General features: G+C 38.6%; 1 protein-coding gene across 5 annotated transcripts in view; it reads right to left on the bottom strand.

Annotated features, from left to right (window-relative positions):
* The window catches only part of osbp2b (oxysterol binding protein 2b), an 80921-nt gene that overhangs the window by 16881 nt on the left and 39230 nt on the right, over nucleotides 1-24810 (bottom strand). Inside the window, exon 1 of one of the 5 annotated variants that reach the window (XM_079871037.1) lies at nucleotides 9854-10154. The exons of the other annotated variants lie outside the window; for them this stretch is intronic. Coding sequence (XP_079727163.1) covers nucleotides 9854-10067 — 214 coding nt within the window. The 5' untranslated portion in view covers nucleotides 10068-10154. Of the gene's footprint in view, nucleotides 1-9853; nucleotides 10155-24810 lie in introns of those variants that run through there. 5 annotated transcript variants of the gene reach the window in all.

The raw sequence follows: 24810 nt of genomic DNA, 5'->3' as shown, positions 1-24810 counted from the left end.
CTACCAGATGCCTACGATCAGTCAACGAGCGACGACTCGTGGTACCATCACAGAGAGCCAAAAAATCACTCTCCAGAACATTCTCATTCACGGTTTCATGCTGGTGGAATGCTCTCCCTACCCTCATCCGGAATGCAGAATCCTTGACAACATTCAAAAGACAACTGAAAACTCATCTCTTCCGAGAGCACTTAATCTCATAAAAAATAAAAAAAAATTATTTCCTTTTCCCTTAAATCCTCCCTTATCTGGCTTATGCTACTCTGAGCAATGCCTGAACTTCGTATTTTGAGCACGTTGTTTTTGCCTCTTCGCGATGACTCGCTTAATTTGGTCCTAATTTGTAAGTTGCTTTGGACAAAAGCGTCTGCTAAATGACTAAATGTAAATGTATATGTTTTAAGGCAGTGGTTGACAAGTGTCTAAATGGAACTACAGAGGTTCTCAGGGACATTAAACGGCATCACGCAGAACAAGTGAACTCATCTGCACACTTCCATTTTTACGGCTTTGTTGTATTTATACTCGTTCTCTGGCAAACTCTAAACTCAAACAGTCCAACTTGTCGATTTTGAATAAAGATTGCAAGAGTCGTTGGAAGCTTAGCAGTGGTGACGTTGAAGTTGGGTCGATGGGGTAGTTTGTTTATAGCCTTAATTTAGCTTGTTACTCTTGGTGGTTGTATTTAGGCTTCAAAATTCATAGGTTGTGTTCATTTGTGAAGATAAAGCAAATGCGTAAGAATCACAAACGCTTGTTGGAATAGTAGAGGGTTTCCCCCAAAAAAATATTTCAATTGAATTGAGATCCGGACATTGACATGGCTCTTCCAAGACCCTCCATTTCCTTCTTCCAAGTCATTCCTTTGTGAACTGAAAACTTTAGCTTTCATCTGGTCCTGACCTGCATCTATTTCCATAGCTAGAGTCTAAGACCACCATATTGGTTATTTATTTAAGTAAAAAAAATAAGCAATGCTAAAATAAAATGACTTAGTGTGCCTGATATCTAGGCTATAAACATTTGCTAGTGGAAAGGACGTGATAAAAATAAATGATAAATAATTCGGATTCCCAAGTGTTCAAGTGCATGTTTTCACAGCTGCCATCATTAATGTTCATTGGCATGTGTGGACACGCTCCCACACACACACACACACACACACACACACGTGCATTACACATTTTCACACACACAAGAATGGCTCCCTTCCAGTGACATAAATCTGGAGAAATCGCATCAGAGCAGAGTTGCTGATGCTGAGCAGAGGCCATGACAGAATCATGCAACACTGATGCAATAAGACAGCTACTCACAGTCACATTTATTACGTCATACAAATAACAAGATGAATTTAGAAAATGCATGTTTATAAGGTAAAGAAGCTGCAGCTAATGTCTGACACAAGAAAGAACGTTTGGGGGGAAAAGACGTGGCATAGTGCGTGTGAGAGACGAGGACATGGCAACCTCGTTCAGAGCAGCGGAGCAGGGCAAGGGTGAGATTGATTTGACTGTGTTTGTTCCTCCTCAGCAGAGAGCAGAGCAGCCGTCAGCAAACTGTTCAGAGACTGAACACATTAACCTTCTCATGACTCAACAATAACATACGTAGATAGAAAACATCGTGTGTGGAGGCAAAGGGGTCACTTTAGGCACGTCCTGTAGAAAGAAGTTTAGTTATTGCTAACTAAATGAGTGTCTTCTATGACCTAATTCCAGATTTAAACAGTAATTATTATGCATTAAAAAGGTCTCTCCTGCTTCTCTGTTCATTGTTGTGCTGGGTGCCAGATTAACCATTGGCCTTGAGACAGTTATTGACTGTTTTAATCTAAACAGCAACAGAATGACATCTCAAGGGTCTAAATGCTGGAATGGCAAGTGCATTCAATTAAATAGTCCATTTCTAGAGCTTCTTCTTTTCTCTCTTTCCATTAGCCACAACAGACACACATGCGCACACACACTGGCTGATCCTGCGCATACATCATGTATTTGTGAGCTGTGTGTCGTGTGACTGCTGACAGAGGAATCTGTGGGAATGTTTCGAACAGCATATTACCATACCAAGTACTTTTTGTGCAGTATGTAGTCCTATATTGTGCACAATATGCAAATTTGGTTGTGTGCGCATGGAACACCAGAATCAATTACATATGGCAAAATGTGCAGTATACAACCAGAGCACACTGTATGTCTGTCCCACAATGCAACAATGTACTTAAAATTAAATAATAACTGATTTGTATTGTTCATATAAATATATATTACAATTATAAAATATGGTTACTTTTCATTTTAAATTATTAAAAAAAATTCAAATGCAGTGTAAAATGGCATGCTGAAATATATTTTACATTTACATTTATTCATTTAGCAAACGATTTTATCCAAAGCGACTTACAAATGAGAACAAAAGAAGCAGTTAAACTATCAATAGGACAACAATATGCAAGTTCTATGACACTTATGACCCCTATCTTTTTAAAGATAATAGATATAGAATAGAAGATAAAGTGTTAGTATTAATGGATCAAGTGTTGCCGAAAAAGATGCGTCTTCAGCCGTTTCTTAAAAATGGTCACGGACTTAGCAGCTCTGGTTGAGTTGGTCAGATCATTCCACAACAGTCAAGGTAAAGGTCAGAGAAAGAGATTTAGTGCCTCTTTGAGATGTTTCTGGATGTAAGTCTGAAGTAATGAGTTTAGGTAAAAGCGAGGAGAGCCAGTGGTTGTTCTGTAGGCAAAAGTCAGTGACTTGAATTTGATGCGAGCGGCAACTGGCAACCAAATATATATAAACTATGTAAAATGTTTTAAATGTACAAAAGCAAATTGCCATTTTACCTTACATTATATATATATATATATATATAACTCCAAATAATAAATAACCATATTTACAATAGAATACAACATTAATGTTTTTTGGTTATTGTTGTTGCATATTGTTTCAATCATTATAAACTGTATACATTATATACTGCACAGTATGCATTATAAAGTATTTAATCTCTTTCCCTTACTCTGAGGTTTAATCCTGAACGCACACACATACAGTACAGCCAGAAAACACACACACACAGAATTCAGAAATAGCTTTACATTAGAGTGGTTTTCACCCTGTCACCCTTTAGCTTTAGAAGAGCTGCTGATGAAGGTCTGAGGGTAATGTGCAGCTGGCACAGGGTAAATCTGCTGTATGCTGGAGATTACAGCTCATTTCCACAGCAGCTTCTCTTGTCTGGAAACCATTCGGCAGAAGGACAAGGTGGCTTGCTATTTTATAATACTTACAGGCCTTATCCAGCTGCAAGACACCAGTCTGTTCCTAGATATGTCACAGTTTTCAAGCACAACACACAAATATCTGTTTACAAAGAGTGACATTACAGAAAAAGGAGCTCGATACAACCCCATCTGGCACCTCCTGTCTGTATTTACAATTTTAAATCATCTTAACATCAGATTAAAGAATTAACTCCCACATAAAATGGTACTTTAGTAACATTATCTAACCTAACCTTTTGACCATTATAAATTTCCCTAGTTCATGTATGCATGAAATATGAACATTAAACTATACTAAAGTATGATGTACAACCTACCAGCCTGTAATGATTTGGTAATAAATCTGAGAAAGGAATTACTTCAGAATTAATAAATGAATAAGCTGGTTAACATGCTTCCAAATGTACTGTACTGCCACTGCCAACAATTCACATTCACATTGGATTTAAAACGGTTTTCAAGTTTTCTATTACAGAACTCAAAAGATTAAAAAGGATTTTAAGAACCCATGTAAGAAGTTGGGATAAACTCTGCCAGCTTTCACTGTAAGGTTACAAACAGAAGATGGTCAAACTGAGCAGTGTCCTAGTAAAGCTGAACTTCTTGCAATGCCAAACAATTTTACTTTTTTGTGTGTGCCATTTTTGTCTTTATTGCATAGGACTGTCAAGGCTTCAGGGAGTAATGTGGGAGATATAATACAGACTATAACTTCAATTTAGAAAATGCAAGAATGTCCCTCCAATGTATATAAATTTATATAATACACATGCCAAATAATTGCCCAGTCATTTAAGAAAGCACATCATGTTTCAGCTTGTATTTGCATTTATTTAAAATGATTTAAATTGGATCTAAGGATGCAATCTCTTTTGCTTTTTGTCAATTTGAGTGATAAAAGCATGGCCAGCTCAGGTTGATGTGCTGCAGATGAAACATGATAATGCAGATATTATGTAGCACTGCAATGAGCAGAAGGCAGCGTTCAACCTTCTCCAGCCACTCCTGAGTCTATTAAACATACACAGTTATGTAAATCACCTCCACAACAATCTATAGAGACAGTGACATAATGGTTAGAGACTTGTAACCCGAAGGTCGCGGGTTCAAGTCTCAGTACCGGCAGTAAATGTAGGTGGGGGGAGTGATTGAAGAAAGAGCACTCTTTTCCACTCTCATTACCCATTACTGAGGTACCCTTGAGCAAGGCACCTAACCCCCAATCGCTCCCCGGGCGCTGCAGCAAAAAATAAATAAAAAACTCTGTGTGTGTGTGTTCACTACTCACTGCTGTGCATGTGCACTTGGATGGGTGAAATGCAGAGCACTAATTCAGAGTATGGGACACCATACTTGGCGTCACATCACCTTTCTTTACAGCAGCAGTTTTTGACAATCAAGATTTAGACAGAAGTAAATGACACAAAAAAGGTGCATAAAAATAAATTGTGTTAACTTAAGGCTATTAATACAGTTGGACAGAATAGAAAAAAGTGAACACTCAAAAGTGGGTTTTTGGAAAGATTCTTGCTGTAATTAAATTATAGCAGTGAGGCTGAATTCTTCTTGCCTGTGGGTAAAAGCTGTGCCTGGGCACTTCTGCTCTGTTTCTCAGATGTTAAAGGAGAAAACAGACAATGACTGGAATGGCTGGGGTCTTTAAGAATAATCCAGCCTTCTTAAGTCATTTATCTGAATATATGTCATGGATGCTGGGTGCTCATGGCCAGTGCTGCATAATCTATGCAAGTGTCTTTGAATAAAAGTGTCTACTAAATGCATAAATGTCAATGTACTGAGAAAAAAAAGGGTGCTGGTGTGGATTCTTTCTTGCTGTTGTTCCACAAGCAAGACTCAACATACCTCAAGTGGGATCAGATCCACTAATGATAATGAGAGAGTTCCACTACTAGACAGTCTCTGTCATATCATGACTGACAAAAAGCAAAAATGTTTCCAAGACTTACTAGTCTTTCAATTAGGCATGGCTAGTGTTGCTGTGTATAACAAAGGTCACTATAAGTTTACTTAGAGACAAGATTTTAGATACAGGCTCCACAAAATTAACAATAGTGTGTGTCTCTAAATAAAGGTTACTAATTCACTTGTTTATTTCTATGTAGTTCATACTGTAAAACTGTCTCGTCATACTCTATGCCACCATAATAATTCATTTTCACCCTCATATGCAACTTACAATAGACTGACTCAATAGCAAGACTCAGCCTCCCTCAAGGCGAACCAGATCCATTAATGATAATGAGAAAGTGACACTAGACACATAATGATTGACACATTGGTAAACCTGAATAATGACTGTAATTTCGACTTTTAGTCATCAAACAATATTATTTACAGATCAGGTCCTTTTAGGATAGAAACCAAGGGCCAGGCCACAACTAATGTGCTTAGTAGAACTGTACTTTTGAAAAAATAAAATGATATATATAAAAGGTGTCACAACAAACTCCGTTAGGAGCTCAATTTACATCTGAGAACAGCAGCACATATGGAGCTAGAGAGATCTTTGTAAAAGACAAAGACAAACAATGGTTATACTGTTTGTCACTCAAAGGTGGTAAAAATCCTTTTAAAAGTGCCGCTGCTCCTTTCTGTGAAAGCTCTCAGGTCCTTGATATGCCACTTAGAATGAACGACAATAGAGCTGATTTATTGACAACAAATCTTGGTATTGACTCCCATGGATTAATCGATCCAGGAACTGCTATGGATCACCTTTACTTACTGCCGGAAACAGTAGTTTCCCAATGAGAACAAACAGTGGTATAATGACAAGACAATTAACTAAATCACAGTCATTCTCTCTATAAATTACTACTTTTGACTCTAAGCTGAGTATTAAAGTGTTAATGGTCACAAATAACCCTACAATTAACGGTTTAACGGCACAACAATGACAAAGACATAACATTGTTTCTGATGGAATTGTACAACCTGTATGAGCCAGATTCAATTCCTGAAAAGAATGTCCTTAAAAATAATTGTAGGATTACAGTACCTCAAACTTGTCTTAAATCCCCAAAGCTAAGATGTTACTGTTAATGAATTTATTGGGTTGTTTCATATATTAAGTGTTACAACATAACACAGCTATAATACATATTATTACTACTGGGGATGTACAGAAGTTATCTGAATGACACCAATGATTAATAATGTGAACAATGATTGGTCATGATTCTGCATGACATGATTTTGAACAACAAAATTAAACAATACAAAAAAAAGTTAAAAAGGGACCTCGTTTTTAATTTTATAATTATGACGATTTTCAGGCAGCATTCAGCACATACAGTATTATTATTAGTATTTTAGGGCATTCTCCCCAGGTTCTTTTCAATGGACTGTTTGCACTAATCTGAAGAGTAAAATGATTTGATTAAATGAACTAAATGCACTGAATCCCTTGCTGAAGTGATCATCATTACTGCCATCATCTTACATGTCAAAACATCCAAACAACCCAGAAGCTAATGCTGTCTAATGAAGCGAAAAACATGGTTATTATTTAAATTGCAAAACAAGCCAAATATAACACATATACACTATTTTTGTTACAGTGTATCTTAAGTTATTCTCTTTTAAACCAAAAATGTTTCTCAGACTTACTAGTCTTTTAATAAGGCAACTGGCTAGTGGTTGCTGTGTATAACAAAGGTCACTATACATTACGTTTACTTAGAGCCATAGTAAGAATATAATATATATCAAAATAAAAGCTGGTAAGTGGTGTTGTTTTCTAAAAACAAAGGTTATTGACTAAATAAACTGGCTGCTGTATAACAGCATTATTGATTTTTGTGTGGAGGACATACAGGAGAAAAGGGCTTCATGTTCAGTTCAAAATTAGAGCAAAGACTGTGACAACGGTCAGTGAGGAACGGATCACACGTCCACAGAACCGTATATGTTCAGTCAGAGATTACCATCTGCATGCTTGTTTTGTACACATCAGTACAATAGTCACAGATGGACAGAGAGCTTTTGGGTCATCATGTCAAAACAGGGCATCACTGTCAGTCTTAAGAGGGTGAACATGCATGTTTGCATAGTCTCACGATAGGCCATCGTATGTGTGGAGGAAATAGATATCCTTCATTTCAATGTCACTCTGACCCACAACACTCTCACACACCCACAATGTAGAGCACAGTAACTCTTTTAGTTATTGCATAAATTATGCAATAACTGAAATACTCCACCATAAATAACCAAACACAGAGAGAGGGGACAACAAGTAAATTACTATTTTAAACAGCATCATTTGAGAACTAAAATCAGGAAATATGGCCCAGCCTCACTAAAAAGACTGTCCAGTTAATGCAAAAGTTAAAAGCCCAGTAATGAAAACTCTGTTATCTTTCTTTCTTCTGCAAAAGACAAAACATGTTTTAAAGAAACATGTGTAACCAAACAACATTGGTGCCCACTGACTTTCACACTTTAAAAATATTTTTTTTGTCCTCTGCATAAGAAAGATGGAACGTTTCTATTAACTGATGTTATGCGACTAAAATGTAATTTTTCCTTTTGCGATAAGTCAAAATAAAAGAAAATGCTGTATTACTGTTATTACACATAAAGCTCTTTCTGATTATGCTATGTTAACCACTTGACAAAATAGTGTTGTCCAATTTACTTTCTGGGTACAAACATGTTACTTGCGGTAAATCAAGAAAACAAGAGATTTATACAACAAGACTAACCGTGTTGAGCTATATAACAATGATTGGTTTTCTGTGAATAAATTTATCCAAACAGCTGCTCACCTGTCTAATAAAACACACATTAAAGCGTCTTTGGTGTGTGTTCCATGGGGTGTGTCTCAATCAGCTCCCTAGTTCAGAGGTCAGGGCACTGATCATGGAGTTCGCTCCCTAAAAGTCCCACAATGCACCGTGAAAACCAGGGAGCATGGATGCTCACTATGTTCACTTGACGGAAGGTCCGAAGCACGAAACTTTAAATCACATGAGCAGAATCTCTACACATAATGACACGCGATAGATGTTTTTAAAAATATTTTATTATATTTCAGCATCAACATACCTTGTTAGACAGGAAATGAACAATCTAGATAACATTTATAATTTATTTACGGCTGAAATGTTGCACGTATGCGTATCAAAACAAAGTATTTATCATAATGTACTTTAAAAAAACATTTCAAGTAATGACAGAAAGATATCCGCTCTGCTGTTGTTCATAAACACCAGCAGTGATGTTGTACAATGAGGACAATGTCACATCACCGGAAATAGCGTCATCAGTGCCACAATGTGTAGTTAGACAGTGTCCTTTACTGTCCTTACCAGTGGCGAATTCGTGAACACAATATACTGGTTCATGAGCTCTGGAGCTGATTGAGACGCACCCTTGGTCATACAGAAGGAAATTGAGGGTAACGCAGCTATGATGTCATTGACAGGCGAAGCAATGACACGGGACGATACACTGGTTAAAGTAGCTGATTTCTCTGGATTTAACATTGTTGGAAACATTTGGTATAATGCAAGTACACAAGTTAAGTTGCTAGTGTTTTTGGGTATTTTAATGCAAAAAAACGTACATACTGTGCATTTAAGCAGACAGCTAACATGTTAACATGTTTACCACTTGTGCTCGTAATGATTACAATATAAGGATAATGTTACAATTTAAGGAAAATATTTTGAAGTTTTGCATGTCAATCCAGTCAAGATCCCTTGACTTTGTTACCCCATGGTTTATTCTGCATCGTATCACAGTCTGTCTCCAGCACTAAGATCATACAGATTTCTGTCTAAATCTCTGGCATCTTAAATTAGACTTGAATTGACTGTCCATTTCCTCAAGCTCAAACTTGAGCTCCCTGTCAGCCAAAACCTGCTAAAGGTCTCACAGCTGCTGCACGAAGAGCTCAGGAATGATCCAAGACAACGACTGACTTGCATTGATCACACTGACGCAATTGATGCAATTGAAGGGTCATGACCATAATCACTCATAATGTATCACGTTCTATGTACACCTTGTGCAGTACTATCTATTATGCACCAATAATTTGATACAGATCACATTCAGATAGGTAAAAATCACGTACAGTTATGGCAGTGTATGTGTAACAACTTATTAGCAACTTGCGTTAAAAAATCCAAGTTTGAGGTATGAGAGCATGTCATTTTTTGTAGGACAAAATGTGCAAGTCTCTTCCAGTAATATTAACCACAAACCTTATTTTATTCATAAATCAAAAACTTTTTCAAATTGACGTCAAGAGCTCATTCACAATCCACAATACTGAAAGCAATATTTAAATCTACGCACAAACACAATTCAGAGACAGAGAGAGAGAGAGAAAGTAAAGCTCCACATGAAGTCAGGAGCATCATGCGCACACGTTACAGTGTGTTTGGACACGTCACTCAAACACTGGACATGAAAATGAGGCGGGGGGAGGAAGTGCTGACCCCACACTCCCTTGCAAGAAGACCAGGAGAACGAAACACAGAGATTGATTACAGCAGAACACAGTTAAGAGTCGGTTTGCTCATGTCCTACCTCTGAGGCAGGTGAGGTTCAGGAGATGACAGAACGAAGAGGAACGAGTCGGTGCCCGTACGAGAGCGAGAGGAGCAGGAGTATGCGATATAGATGAGGAAGTGTCATCTCTTCCTCCGGTGTGAGTGCACTGACCACGGCTGAAGCGGCTCAGACAGCCCGAGCTGCAGAAGGAGCGCACCGTTCCCGGCCCCCAGCATGCTCCACTCTTCATTCCCCCACACTACAGGCCTGCCGCTCCTCTTTCCCTCCTCTCCGCTCCTCACACACTCACATACACTTGCTCAACCAACCGCTGCACAGGAAGTATGCCGGACTACTATATCAGCTGGTGAGTGCAGGGGGAAGCGGAGTCTTCTCATCCGGCATCACAGACGCGTACGCATACACACGCGCTCGATGTCATGCTGCAAAGGAGCAAACACTTCTCTCTAGAGCCAGCACAATTATAGACCTCACCGGCCTTGATTTCACATCCTCGCTATCCCACTTCACCTTCAGAACGCGCACACACACACTCCGGTAGCGCAGCATATTGGCATTCCTCTCCTCGTGTACAGCTTAATGCAGTGTAGAGTAGGACAGAGTGAGGGGGAGGGAGGGATACTGTAGTCTGCAGTACACTGCTGTCTTGAACACACCTTCTGTCCTTGCTTTCGCATTCACACACCTCCTGCAATGACTATCCTGAGTTTAGTGACGAGAATAAGTAGATGTTTCTTCAACTACAGGCACATTTATGTCCTACGGGTTGATTTTCATTTGAGTAAAACTGAACAAATTTTAGGTTTATCGGTTTTGAAATGTAATAGTATTCATAATATTATTGTTTTTACTGTATTATTGATCAAATAAATGCAGCCTTGATGAGCATAAGAGACTTCTTTCAAAAACATAACAAAATCTTACTGCCCCCAAACTTAGTTGAAGAAACACCCAAGTAATAATCAAGGCAACATTGCTAATGTAACCGGTCCTACTTAAACCGGTGTTTCCAATGTGGTAAATAGATGAGTCCCACGGTAGAGATGAGACCCACCTTAGGACCCCAGTAGTATGCCTGATCTAAAGCTGTTCTCGCGATAACTTGTTGTAGCTAATGTGAGCTGTTTTAGCTTGATGTGGTAGCTTTAGGTAGCCTACTGCTAAATCCCGCTGCTATGTACAAGATAAGATAAAATCAGTTTGTAAAAACATTTTAAGCATGTAGTCTAGCAGTTTTCTGCCATCAAGTAATATATTTATTTGTATAGCGCTTTTCACAGTACACACAGCTTTACAGAGAGACAGACAGCTATAGTATAGTAATTGAATTGTATATGTAAGCTAACTAAAAAAAACACAATCTATTTAATTCAAACACAATTTAATTTCAAAATCTATAGCTTTGCTTACATAGTATATGAAACGTATAAGTTAAAAGACATTAATGGTCATTATAGCGTAGTAACAACTTATATAATAAAGGATTTTGTCTGATTTGTAAACAAGCACTACAGCGATTACCCATAAAACATGCTTTGAACCAATCGGATTGCTTGGGTCCTAAGGTGGGACTCATCTCTTCACCACACCGGAATGGGAGGGCGCGCTAACAAGGACGCTAAAGACTGCAGTCTCTACCGTCAGTCTCTAGGGTAAGTCACTAGTGCACCTCTTGAGGCCAGGGGAGTGAGGTTTACATGCACAGCGGCTACTAGCTTACTAGCTTACACCAACACTGCTGTCATTAAATACAAATTTTACAAAACACTTTTTTTTTAACAATATTTATTATCACGAGTGCTTAACACAACTAACATTACTTTGTGTAAAAGCAACAACAACAACAACAACAACAACAAAAAAAACTTTTAAATTAGAAACCTCAAATTCTCATTACAAACTCCTGAGAGGACGTCACTCTGTTCAGCCTCAGCAGGGCTGTGTCCGCTGCAGTGCTCTGACCGTTTAAAGCAGGGCAAGGTCACTGATGTGTTGAAACAACCACACACACACACACACACACACACACACACACACCAGAAGAGTCGTGTGCCACTGTGCAATACACAATTACTTCTGCTGAACCACAAAGTCACCTTCAGTAATGTGTGTGTGAACACGTATGGAATCCACCAGGCTCAATTCAAATGATCTACTACACTGACAAATACAACACAACATGGATGCCAGTGCACACGCCAAATACATGCTCTCTCTCTCTCTCACACACACATGCACACACACAATATATATATATATATATATCCAATCCATTATAATTGAAGACTTCTGACATGTAAAAGTGTTTGTGCCTGCTCATAGCAATTTAAAACCCCCAAAAACTCAAGATAGATTTTATTTCATGCTGAAAACGAGGAGACTTTTTCACCTTCCTCCTACGCAGCCATTTCAGACCAGCACTTACCAGCACTGAGTTCCTGTGCTGAAGGCCATCAGCGACAATGACTCAGTCTGGTAATTGGCAACAGAAATAAAGAGTGTACTAGATCACTGATTCTCAAAGCGTGGCTCCCTCTAGTGGTACTAGGAATCATTGAATTTCGCATGTACGATCACACCGGTGTGATCAGTCTTGGCTGGTCCCTGGAGTGTACGATCACACCGGTGTGATCAGTCTTGGCTGGTCCCTGGAGTGTACGATCACACCGGTGTGATCAGTCTTGGCTGGTCCCTGGAGTGTACGATCACACCGGTGTGATCAGTCTTGGCTGGTCCCTGGAGTGTACGATCACACCGGTGTGATCAGTCTTGGCTGGTCCCTGGAGTGTACGATCACACCGGTGTGATCAGTCTTGGCTGGTCCCTGGAGTGTACGATCACACTGGTGTGAGTAGAACGGTCAGTGCATCACGTGATCATCAAATGTACTTTCGCAGTTGACTGGCGCTGAGCCAGAGACTGACGCGCTCAGCTCTGTCATATATCACTATTCAGTGTTTTCAACCTGATAATGTTTATCACAGGGTCAGACAGAATATTTTAAATGTACATGTAAAAAGGTTAACTATGAATACACAGCCTGTGTTCATTTTTTTATTAATTACAGTACTTTTTTAACTTAATATTTTAAGTACAGTACAGTTTTTATTTAACTTTTAAGTACAATACATTTTCATAATATAATCTTTAAGTAGGCTACAGTTTTTATTTCACTTTTAGGTGCAATACATTTTAATTTAATCGTTACGTTTTTTATTTACCTGTATGTAAGCAGCACAATGCAGTATTAATATTCAAACTTTTTACAATGTTTAAAGTGGCTGGCAATAATAAATATTCTTATTAGAAATAAAACTGCCTCATTTTTGAGCTGTGCATAACTGTAGCTGAATAGTTAGGCCCACTTCAATACTGTATTTTCATATGGTGGTACTTGGAGAGCCACATATTTTCTGAGGTGGTACTTGGTGTAAAAAGTTTGAGAACCACTGTACTAGATGAAAAGAATGAAGGGCAGACGGCAAACCACAGACAGGCCTGTCGCAATTATTACATGATCTCCTGACCCCAATCATTACGCTCAACTTTAGATTCCATCATCAGAAGTTTCCATCCAAATAAGCAAATCCGCCAAACTCGAGGACCAACACAAGTATTGTATTTTAAGCTATGGCCAACATAACATGTGAAAATGACCATATAAATGTATTTACATACTTTGTTACCATGCAAAACCAAATAATCACTGAAATAATCTATGTAAAGTTGTATATTTTATATATATATATATATATTAAAAAGTATTTACAACCCCAAATCCAGAAAAGTTGGGACATTTTGTAAAATGCAATAAAATCAAGAATCTGTGATTTGTTAATTCTCTTTAACGTTTATTTAATTAACTGACAAAAGTACAAAGAAATGCTTTTAAAAGTTTTCACCGACCAACTTAAGTGTATTTTGTAAATTTTGTAAAAACAAATTTTGATTTTGATGGCTGCAACACACTCCAAAAAATTGGGGAAAGAGGCGTGTTTACCACGGTGTCATCACATTTCCTTTTAATTACACTTTTTAATCATTTGGGGATTGAGGATACTAATTGTTGCAGTTTTGCAAGTGGAATTTTTACGCAATCTCGCCTGATATAAGACATCTGCTCAACAGTCTGTGGTTGTCGTTTTCTGATTCTCCTTTTCATAATGAGCCATACATTTTCAATAAGAGACAGATCTGGGCTGCAGGCACATCCCTTCTACAGTGTAGTAGATGAATGAGGCCTGCATTGTCTTGCTTCCCAGGAAAGATGTCATCTTGATGGCAGTATATGTCTCTGTACAATCCCAATATACGCCTCCACGTCAGTGGTACCTTCACACACATACTGCCGTTTGCACTGATGCACCCCTATACCATGACAGATGTTTGCTTTTGCACCTGTCGCTGATGAAAGTCTGGAGGGTCCCTTTCATCTTTGGGACTGAGAACTCAATGTCCATTTTTTCCAAAAAACAAGCTGAAACATGGACTCATCAAACAACAGCACACATTTCCACAGTCTTCTAGACCATCTGAGATGAGCTCGGGCGCAGAGAACTCGCTGGAATCTCTGCATAGAACTGATGTATAGATTTCTCCTTGTGTAACAGAGATTCAAGTTGCATTTCTTGATGCAGCATCAGACTGTGTTGAGTAAAATCGGTTTTCCCAAGAACTCCAGAGGCAGTATTTAACAGAGTAGCATGACAGTTTCTCATGCAGTGCCATCCGAGGGCTTGAAGGTCTCCTTGCCCTACACAGAATGAGATTTCTTTGGATTCCCAGAATCTTTTCACAATCTTATGCATGGTAGAAGGTGAAAGACCTAAATTCTCTGCAATCTTGCATTTTGAAATGTGATTTTTGAATTGTTCCAGCCATCAAAATCAAAATTTGTTTATATTTACATAATACACTTAAGTTGGTCAATGAAAACTTTGAAAATATTTTGTTTGCACTTTTGTCAGTTAAATAAAGGTTAAAGAGAATGAACAAATCATAGATTCTTGTATATACATACACATTTTTTTCCTGCTGGTGCGACAAAATTTTGGGTATGTTTACACAACAACGATGTACTAAAAACAGAAAAGTTTTTCACAAAAACTTACGTCATCATTTTCATAAATTTGTGTTTTTGTAGTTTACATAAATTTGTGTTTTTGTAGTTTTATATGAGCTGAACAATACTGTAAATTATCTCACAACAGACTGTATTTTAGCAAAAAGATACCAGAGCATCACACAGCTGGCTCCGATTGATCAGTAAAGCAGCTAAATACGTCCTGCATAACTACAGATAAAGACTGACGCAGTCAAACTTAAACAGTCACAATGGAATTGCTTTAAAAATGAACAAAAAGACAATTAAATTAAAATGATTTGTTTTAATAGATAACAGCTAGATCATATTCTGGTAGAAATGAGAGACAGGAAGTAAGAGAGGTGGATGAGTTCCAGAGGAAATACAGATAATTATGAAAGATGCTAAAAGAGGAGAGTCTATATTTAAAACTCAGCAGAAGGAAGAATCCACTGGAGGACAGGATCCTGAAGTACAAACTCTCAAATAGTACCACACTGATAAATGATAAGAGACTCGTAAGTGATGAGTTGTGTGATCTTGAGCTGAATGAATGGAGCTCTGAAAAATGACTGAAGAAGAACAAATAAAAATCAAAGCTCGTTTCCACCAATGAATAAAAATGTAAAAAAGTAATTGCGACTTTATATCTGAGAAAAAAGTCAGAATTGTGAGATGTAATTCCGTGGTGGAAACAATCTTCCATAAACAAATGTTATGACTACTACCATAATAAGATGATTTCAAAAGGGAGTTCAGGACACTGCATAAAAAAGCACTGTCAAGCACAGATCTGTGGGTGGAAGTGTGTGTGTGTGTGTGTGTGTGTGTGTGTGTGTGTGTGTGTGTGTGTGTGTGTGTGTGTGTGTGAGTGTGTGTGTGTGTGTGTGTGTGTGTGTGTGTGTGTGTGTGTGTGTGTGTGTGTGTGTGTGTGTGTGTGTGTGTGTGTGTGTGTGTGTGTGTGTGTGCTAAATATCTGCCAGAGATACACTTCAAATACACTCTCAGAACTATACAGTGATGTGAAAAGTCTAAAAGTGGAAAGTCAAAATCACAGGAACATAATCACAGGTTTAATAACACATTCTGAAGGGGTGTTTATAGGACCCATCTTTAGAGAGAGAATAAGACTTCACAGCCCTATACTCTTCAAATCAAGATCATTGTGAGCAGAGACATGAAATCACATCCTGCAGGTTTTTTATACACTAGTCAAAACTCAAAACTTTGAAGAAACCTGACTGAATTAATATTTCTTTAGACCTTCTAATCTAAACATTTAGGCCTAAATAATTCATATTTAAAATGAGATTTACGTAAATACTTAATATTTAAACAAGAAAATATCTTAAATAAATTAATCAAATCAAAAACTACATTTTCTACATTTTCACTTCAGCCTGAGTATTTAACTGAATATTTCTTACGCTCTTGAAAACATGCTGATTTAAAAGCTCATGCCTGAATACTTAATTACTCAATACTTTGAATTAGACATACATAGATACCTTAATATTTAAATAAAAGTTATATCTAATTAATAAAAAAATTAAAAAATTCTTAAGGAGTCAATAGCTCAGCACCTTCTTAAGTGAATGCTCTTTCACTGAAGCCAGAGACACAAGTCCATCAGTGAGTCAGAGAGCCAATCAGATGCAGGCTTAAAATATGCTGATTGGCCCCTGCTTACAGAAGAATGACACACACATACACACACACACACACACACACACACACGCACACACACACTATGATTCCTCAATTACAGGCTGATACAACATCTCAGACCTAATCCAAAAACGCACCCATGCAATAACAGCAGCCCGCCGATACACAAACAAATAATGACTCATACAGACGCGCACACACACAGACATCTTAAATCCCTGTGAATGTCATAGGAGCCAATATTAATAGAGGAAATAAACCAAGTATTAATCAGCAAGTTCATAGAGAGATACACAGACCACCTGCTACCAGAACACATCATTAGTGAGAAAGCAGGTCTCAGATCACACAGGCACTATAAAGGACTCCTCTTTAGGGGATGGAGTCGTCTCTCCCCTCAGTTCCTTTTACCCTTTTGCCCTGGAGACCCTGGCTGTGATCCAGCTGGCTGTTAGTGGAGCGCCACTGACCTCGCTGGTACACGCAGCGCCAAATGATCCAGAATGCATTAGAAGGCATTAGTGGCACAAAAACACTCAGATGCCTCTTATGTGCTGTATTATTATGATGATAGTTAAACCAAATGACTGGAAAACAGTGTGAGTCTAAAAATAAGGAGATGAGTTTCAGCGGTCCAGAGACGATAAGCAGATGCAGATGACATCTCATCTAAAAGAGCCACGAGACACCAATCCAATTACTAAAGCCCAGAACAGTCCTGACAGATTATTTACAACCTCAAGTACAAATAAACATGCTGCTTACACACATTCAGCTGAGGTTTTACTGCTTCAGAAGTCCATGTCTTCTTTGAGGCCATCTATTACAATACGTTTAAAATGATTTGAAAAACTGAAACTGCCCATGATGTTGTGTCAAATCTGCATGACTTACTTTCTTTCATTGAACATAAAATGGGAGTAAAAAAAAAAAAAGAAAAGAATATCCCGGTTGCTTTTTTTCAGAATAATGAACGTGAAATAGAAATGGCCTGTCAACTTCAAAATGTATCATTGGAGTCGTGCATCATATTGTAGTCCATTTCAGACCCTTTGCACTGACAAACAACTTTCATTTCGGTCTGTTCCTCACACTAATCTATCTTGAGAAGACTTGGAATATGACGACACGACTCGAATGATACTTTTTGATATATATATATAAAGTATTTTATTTTAGTATTGAAATACAGCTCAAATAAATTAAAATATAAATATTAGATGAAAAACTTCAAATTAAAATGATAAATGTTACGCTGAAATTATTACAATTACTAAAGCTAAAATTGAAATAAAAATAAATTTGAGCAAAATAAAAAAATTAAAAAAAGACAACAGCACAATCTTAAACTATAAAATTAAATAAAAAAGGTTCCTTTTAGGTGAACTATTGCTTTACCTCTCCATGAATAATGAAGCATTTGAAATATGAACGTATAAAACTGTATTTAGTCAAAATACACAACACATTTTGAATGCTAGTCAATAGAGAAATATGTTTTTGGGTCCAGACGGTGCAGTTACAGCATCTGCTAACGGGCCATGCCAACCAGCCAAAACTTGCCCATTTGGGTTTAACAGCAGACCAGCCAGAGAATATTCATTAGTGTGTGAAGCAGCATCTTCACTGAAGAGAGAAATACTGTAAACAAAACCACCAGGGCAAAGAGAGATTTCATTTTTTTTTAAATGCCACTGTTTTTGATTAGATTTAGAGACAACTATCCAAGTCGTTGTCTGCGGCGTGAGACAGAAACCACAGGAGCACGAGTCTGAGCATGGCTGGATCCTGCTGTAATGAAGAGTGGATACGGCTCAAGACGGCCCACCGTAGAGACACAATTTCACATCCCAGCCTTTTCCTTCTGCCAACATTTAATACGCCATATGCTCTGCTCCTCTCTCTCTTCTTACACATTATTCCACCCCTCATCCACATCCAAACACGGTGTTTGCATAATGAAAGGGTGAGATTTCACTGCTCACTCTTGTTAATTGGGCAAAACAGATCGTTTCTTGGTTTACGCGAGGCCAGCGGGCATAAGCGATCACTGGATTGAGTGTTTGCTGTTCGGGTTGAGAATGGTCCTGTGGGGAGAGGCGGCAAGACACTGTTCCTGTGGGCCGTGATGTTACAGAACTGTCCATCTGCTCCATACACTCCCCCCCCCCCCCCCCCCCCCAACTCGGTTTGTCACTTTACCCCACCACTCTTGCTATACTTCATACCAGGGAGCGTTCAATAGAAAAATAGCTTCTATAAATAGAGCCAAATAGTTGGCGGAAGTCGCCCCGGGTTATATGTGCATTTGTGTGCAAGTGTAAATATGAGAGAAACAGTGTGGGCAGGGATTTCTGGGTGATTCTAAATGTCTAGACTATTCTACATGTAGGAGGACTCTAGTGCTTTTAGGATAGTCTGAAAAGGGCAGAGGCAACAACATGAAGAGAGGAAAGATCACAGAGGACATCTGTGCCAACTACTCGACCATGTGGAGAGCGGAGGAAGAATTACACCAAACCAGCAATAACTAGCAAGGGAGTAGAACAGATCAAAAAGCTCTGCAGTAAAATAATGTCACGGACCATACGATAAAGAAATGAATTGCTAAGAGAGATATTGATGGGAGAGATCAGGGGAACATAAGTGAAGACGTCATGGCGGTGTTTCCTTCAATTTTCCTTCAGGATTTTTAAAAATACACTACAATTCAAAAGGATAAGTAAGATTTTTCCTGTTTTTCACCAAGGCTGCAATTATTTGACCAAAATGCAGTAAAACAGTAATATTGTGAAATATTATTGCAATTTAAAATAACTTTCTGTTTTAAAATATTTAAAATATAATTTATCCCTGTCATGACAAAGCTGTATTTTCAGCATCATTACTCCAGTCTTCAGAGTCACATGATTCTAATATGCTGATTTTCTGCTCAAGAAACATTTCTTAGTATGGTTGTTCTGCTTAATGTGGTAACACTGATATGGTGTCTTTTTCAGGATTTCAGGATCAAGAAAAAGTTTAATGCAACATTGCTGAATCAAAATATTGAATTCTTTTTTTTTTTTTTTAAGAAGGGGAAAAAACATAGTGATCCCAAACTTTGAAACGGTAGTGCATATAATGTCTTCTCAAATCAAACACTGACAAAATGGAAATAATGCTATAGTTTGCCCATATGTTTCTTCTCACGCAGATCAATCAAACAACACAGCATCTGTTTGTCAGTAGATAATAGTGCAGGTTTTGCTTGCATTTTACATTGTCATTTTTCTGGAACAGAAAATGGTCAGAGATGAAGTTGAGTGGGCGATCATGTTGAATATTGCCACCCTGTCTCGCCTAAGACCAGAGAGAAGAATACTACTTAATATAATAACCTTTAATGTTTTTAATGACTAGTAAGGGGATGATTCAGAGTGTAAAAAATCTCTAATGGCTTACTGCAAACATATCTTCAGCAAACTGGAAAAGGAATCGCAATCACTGATTTTAAAGTTGGAGACAGCAGAGATAATCACAGATCTTGGGAGGCTGAGATGAAAGCAGTGTTATTTTAGTTCTGTCAGGACCACTATCGCCAAATACGATTGACTATAAGCTTATAGTTTGGATTGGCGGAATGGTTCTGTTCTGGGCGAGAACTCCCTGCGCATCCATGCAGCCTAACATGGATAAGAGCAGGGAGAGCAGCAATAACCCCCCTTAGGGTGAACAGAACAGAACCAACATGAATGTATGCAGATATCATTAATGTCAATATTTTAATATATAACATAATTCGAGAATTTAGTCTGATTCAAGGGGAATCAGAATGCCAAATCCTGACTGGGCGAGAGGAGGAGCTGGGGATGGAGGAGGGTAATTATCTCATGAGAAACACGATAGCTGCTGATAATACCGAAGGATATATATATATGAATACAGTGACTGGTGTCATATTCCTATAGGTTAGACGTGGATCAGCTGAGAGTCAGCTGACGCGAGCTTGACTAACGTGACTTGCCAGAACTGACGCTATGCTTAATAATTATTTATATACTATTATAATATTTTGAATTAGCTTTTATTTTTTAATAGTTTAGGTTTTTTTTAACTATTTAGGTTTATTTCAGTTTGAGTTTTACCAATTGTAGTACTTCAACTTCAACTTAATTTAAATGAACGAACACTACAGTAGTTATGACTGACACAAACAGACTTATACAAGACACAGTGGATAGATTTGCCACCTCAACCTCACAAGAGAGTTCACAAGAGAAAGGAGAAAAAAAAGAGGATGAGGAAGAAAAAAGGTAACCAAGGAAGAGAAAGAGCAGGCAGAAAATGAGACAGACGAGGAGAGACAGAGTGACAAAAAGCGAGAGAAAGAAAGGAAGTCCACAAGAGAAAGCCCATCTGAGACTGTAGTCTGGGAGTGAATGACCAGACGGCTGGACAAATAAACAGCATGAGGATTTACGTCTCACACAGTAACATCACCAAAGCATGTCTTTGCTTCCTTCTCCCTTCTTTTTCCTTGTTTCCAGCCAGTTTCATAATCAATTACGACTGTTGTAGAAACCAGGCTGAGTGTGTATCCAAGCATACAGAGTCTCTCAACTGTACAGTGAGTCTCCCTGTGGGCTAAAACACACACACACACACACACACACAAATGCACAAACGAAGCAATAGGCAAAGACTAATAAACAGCCACAACGCAGTTAAAATCCTAAACATGAAAAAAAAAATGCAGATTAGGACCCATATACATGGTTTTCATCTCTCTCTCATACGCATACAAACCACATGCAAATCACACTGTAATGCCCAACGGACAGACAATAAAAAAGGAAGGAGCGATGGATAGCGCGAGGAGAGATGGATGGAGGTATGAGGAAGAGAGAGAGATACACCATCTGTCAGCGTGTAGTAAATCAGGTCAGGCTGGATTGTGTGAGATTATAAAACGCACACAGAGTCATAGCACAGCGGTGAGACATATAACACACACCACACAAATAACACACACGCACCCAACCGCCATTTACAAACAACACGCACGCAACAGAAACTTATCCATATATGAATAAACTTGCCGTTAATAACACAAAAAACAATCGCACTTAACAAAAACTACTGAATCACAGGAGGCAAATTCTTCACATATCTTGAAATATATTTAATTAAATATATAAATATTTGAATTAATGTCATATAGATATATCCAATGCAAAGTGGATCTGACAATCGAACTAGACACAACCAACTCAAGCAATCCGAAACACAATCCTGAGCTTTTATCAACTGGACTGGACACATGCTATGATATTACTTACAGGAGAGAGCCCTTCCCCTCCTTCTCTCTGCTGGAGAAGAGATTCACTCCTCAGTTAAGAATCCAGTTGAAGCTAAAGGAAAGAAATAAGAGCGTGCGAGAGAGAGAGAGAGAGAGAGAGAGAGAGAGAGAGAGAGAGAGAGAGAGAGAGAGAGTGAGAGTGAGAGTGAGAGTGAGAGTGAGAGAGAGAGAGAGAGAGTGAGAGAGAGAGAACTAGCTTGTCTATGAGCTCATCTTCATAAAAAAAGAAGAGGTCACTTCTGTCGGATCTCTGCTCTGGTCTATACTCCGAGAAAATGAATGAGCTTACTGAGAAAAGGAGGGGTAGAACGACTGGGAGGGGAAGAGCAGCCAGTAAGATAGGTGGGAAAATAAGAGCAAGGAGAAAGAGAGAGTGAGAGAGAAAAAGAGAGAGAGAGAGAGAGAGAGAGAGAATACCACTCCACAAAATAAAGTCTGATTATATATTGGCACCATACCTGACCAATATTAGTAATTATGGTCAGAGAAAGCTCATGACAAGGTATCGCATTAGTGACCACAATCTGTGTGTGGAGACGGGCCGACACAAGCAGAGCTGGAGAGCCAGAGAGCTCAGACTCTGCTCTGATGGAGTCGTAGAGAACGAGGTGCACTTCCTCATCCTCACTGATATAAAACATCAGAGACACTTATTTCACACAAATAGCACAGATTTGACCTCAATTTCAACAATTGAGCCTCATAAACAAACTGTCTTATATTTCGAAAGAGAAAGAAGAATGTATGCACCTGGCAGCGCAGTATGTGTCTTCCTGCCATCATATGAGGGACAAGGGCTGAACCCTCTTTTCCCTTTAAACTACTCTCTGTACTTATTTTAAATTTGTATTTATTTTTATTGTGATATATTTATGTATAATATGGATAGTTTTTTCCCCTTTTATTTATCTATATGTTTGTATATGTCTATTGCTTTGGCAATATTGTGCTATTTTACACAGTGATGCCAGTAAAGCTCATTTGAAATTGAAATCGAAAACCAGGGAAACCATCACCAATTAATCACTGACACTTTGCTCAAAGAACATTCTTCAGCACCACGGACAGAGGAACGGAGAGCGATAATGAGAGAGCGAGAGTGAAATATGAAGGGCTAAATGAGAACGTGATGTCCACATGTCGGGTGTGTTGCGATGAGTTTGAAATGGTGACAGGGACACGAGACGCTGCTTTCTTGCCTTGTGATCTGCCCGCTAAGGAATGCTGGGTAATGAGTGCACATACCAGAACTGATCATTCAGCTTCACTCTCTCTGAGTGTGACAGACAGGAAGCTGAAAAACCACATGCATGTCTGCATACCTTCATTAGACTCTAAACAAGCCCAATGTCATGCTGTTAAACAGCTCAAACTGAAAACAGAAGGAGAACACAAGGAAGAAACGAAAACAGATGCTGACTAAAAACAGAAGTGGATTAAAGGCCAATAAGCATTTTGTAGTGTCAGAAGCCACATTGCTTATGTGAGAACTGACTAAATTTAATCAGTTTACCTGAACAAATCCACACAAAAGTGCAGTCTGTTCCCAAAGTATTAGTGTTCCAGAAAAATTACAATGTAAAATGCAAGCAAAACCTGCACTATTATCTACTAACAAACAGATGCTGTGTTGTTTGATTGATCTGCGTGAGAAGAAACATATGGGCAAACTATAGCATTATTTCCATTTTGTCAGTGTTTGATTTGAGTATAAGTGAAAAGAACTTTTGGATTTCTCACATTTTATACTGTGGTTGCTAAGGTGTTCTGGATGGTTGCTAGGTGTTGTTTTACTGCCCAAGTCAAAAGAGAGCAATCCTGGGCTGCATTGAAAATAGCAAACTATCTTGAGTAGGTACTTACTTTGCGACCACTAAAAAGTACGTTCTATATACAGTAGAATGAGTGTGTGTTGTATGATTCTAATCGGGACGTACTACATTTGTCATGTTGCCCTTATCACGTGATCACCAAATCCTCTCCTGTGGCCTCAAGGGATAGTAAAGTGTCCAATGAATGCACACTTCAGAAACTCACCGGACTTTGAATACGGCCATACTTCTTTTGTCACATACTATTTTTCGACTATATAGTAGGGAAGTATGTGATTGGATGCAGCCCAAGTCTTTATTTCTAGTCTTTAGGTATGGGTAAGTGTTCGAAAAGTAACACACATCTCCTTAAGTCACACAATCTGATGGCATCGTTCATATCAGTAGCAGGGTGGAGGAGCTGTGTGCCACATTTCTAACATGCTATGTGAGCAATAATAACAGGGATGCTTGCCCACTAAAAACCCACTAACTAAAATATTGAATACAGAGATGGGCAATTCAAATACCAGAGGATTCAAGTAAGCTTGTTTAAGGATAAAGCTACTCTGCAGGACTGGAATTGCCCACCCCTGGTCTAATAACTATGCTGTCAGTAGTGGTCAGGGATGGCCTGCCACCTGCTGGCTTTATGATTAAATTACACTATAAACTGCATGTGTTTACATGAACCAGGTGATGAACAGGTTTAGTGGGTGATCATTTATTAATCTGGCAGATGCTTGTATTCGGAGAAACCTAGTGCCTTCAAGGCAATTCTATGGGGATTAAACACATGACCTTGGTGTTGGCGAATCTGTATTTCAGTCTATGCAGGATCTCACCATGACACCCACTCCCACCATCCTGACAACCAGACACTGGAGCACAGGGATCAGCCGCTGTCAGAGTGACTCAGACTATGTGTGAAAACAAACAGGGTGAGGTGGGTCTGCTGGGACACTGAGGCAGAAAAAGCATGACAGACAGGTGGGGGTCGAAGACAAAAATACCAGTTCAAAAATAGATACTGTTATGAGCGGGCTTTTAGAGCTCATGGTGCTGATCT

The sequence above is a fragment of the Squalius cephalus genome, assembly GCF_949319135.1.
Source record: "Squalius cephalus genome assembly, chromosome: 5".
Classification (NCBI taxonomy): domain Eukaryota; kingdom Metazoa; phylum Chordata; class Actinopteri; order Cypriniformes; family Leuciscidae; genus Squalius; species Squalius cephalus.
The sequence above is the reverse complement of the archived record's forward strand: the minus strand, read 5'-3'. Positions and strand labels throughout refer to the sequence as shown.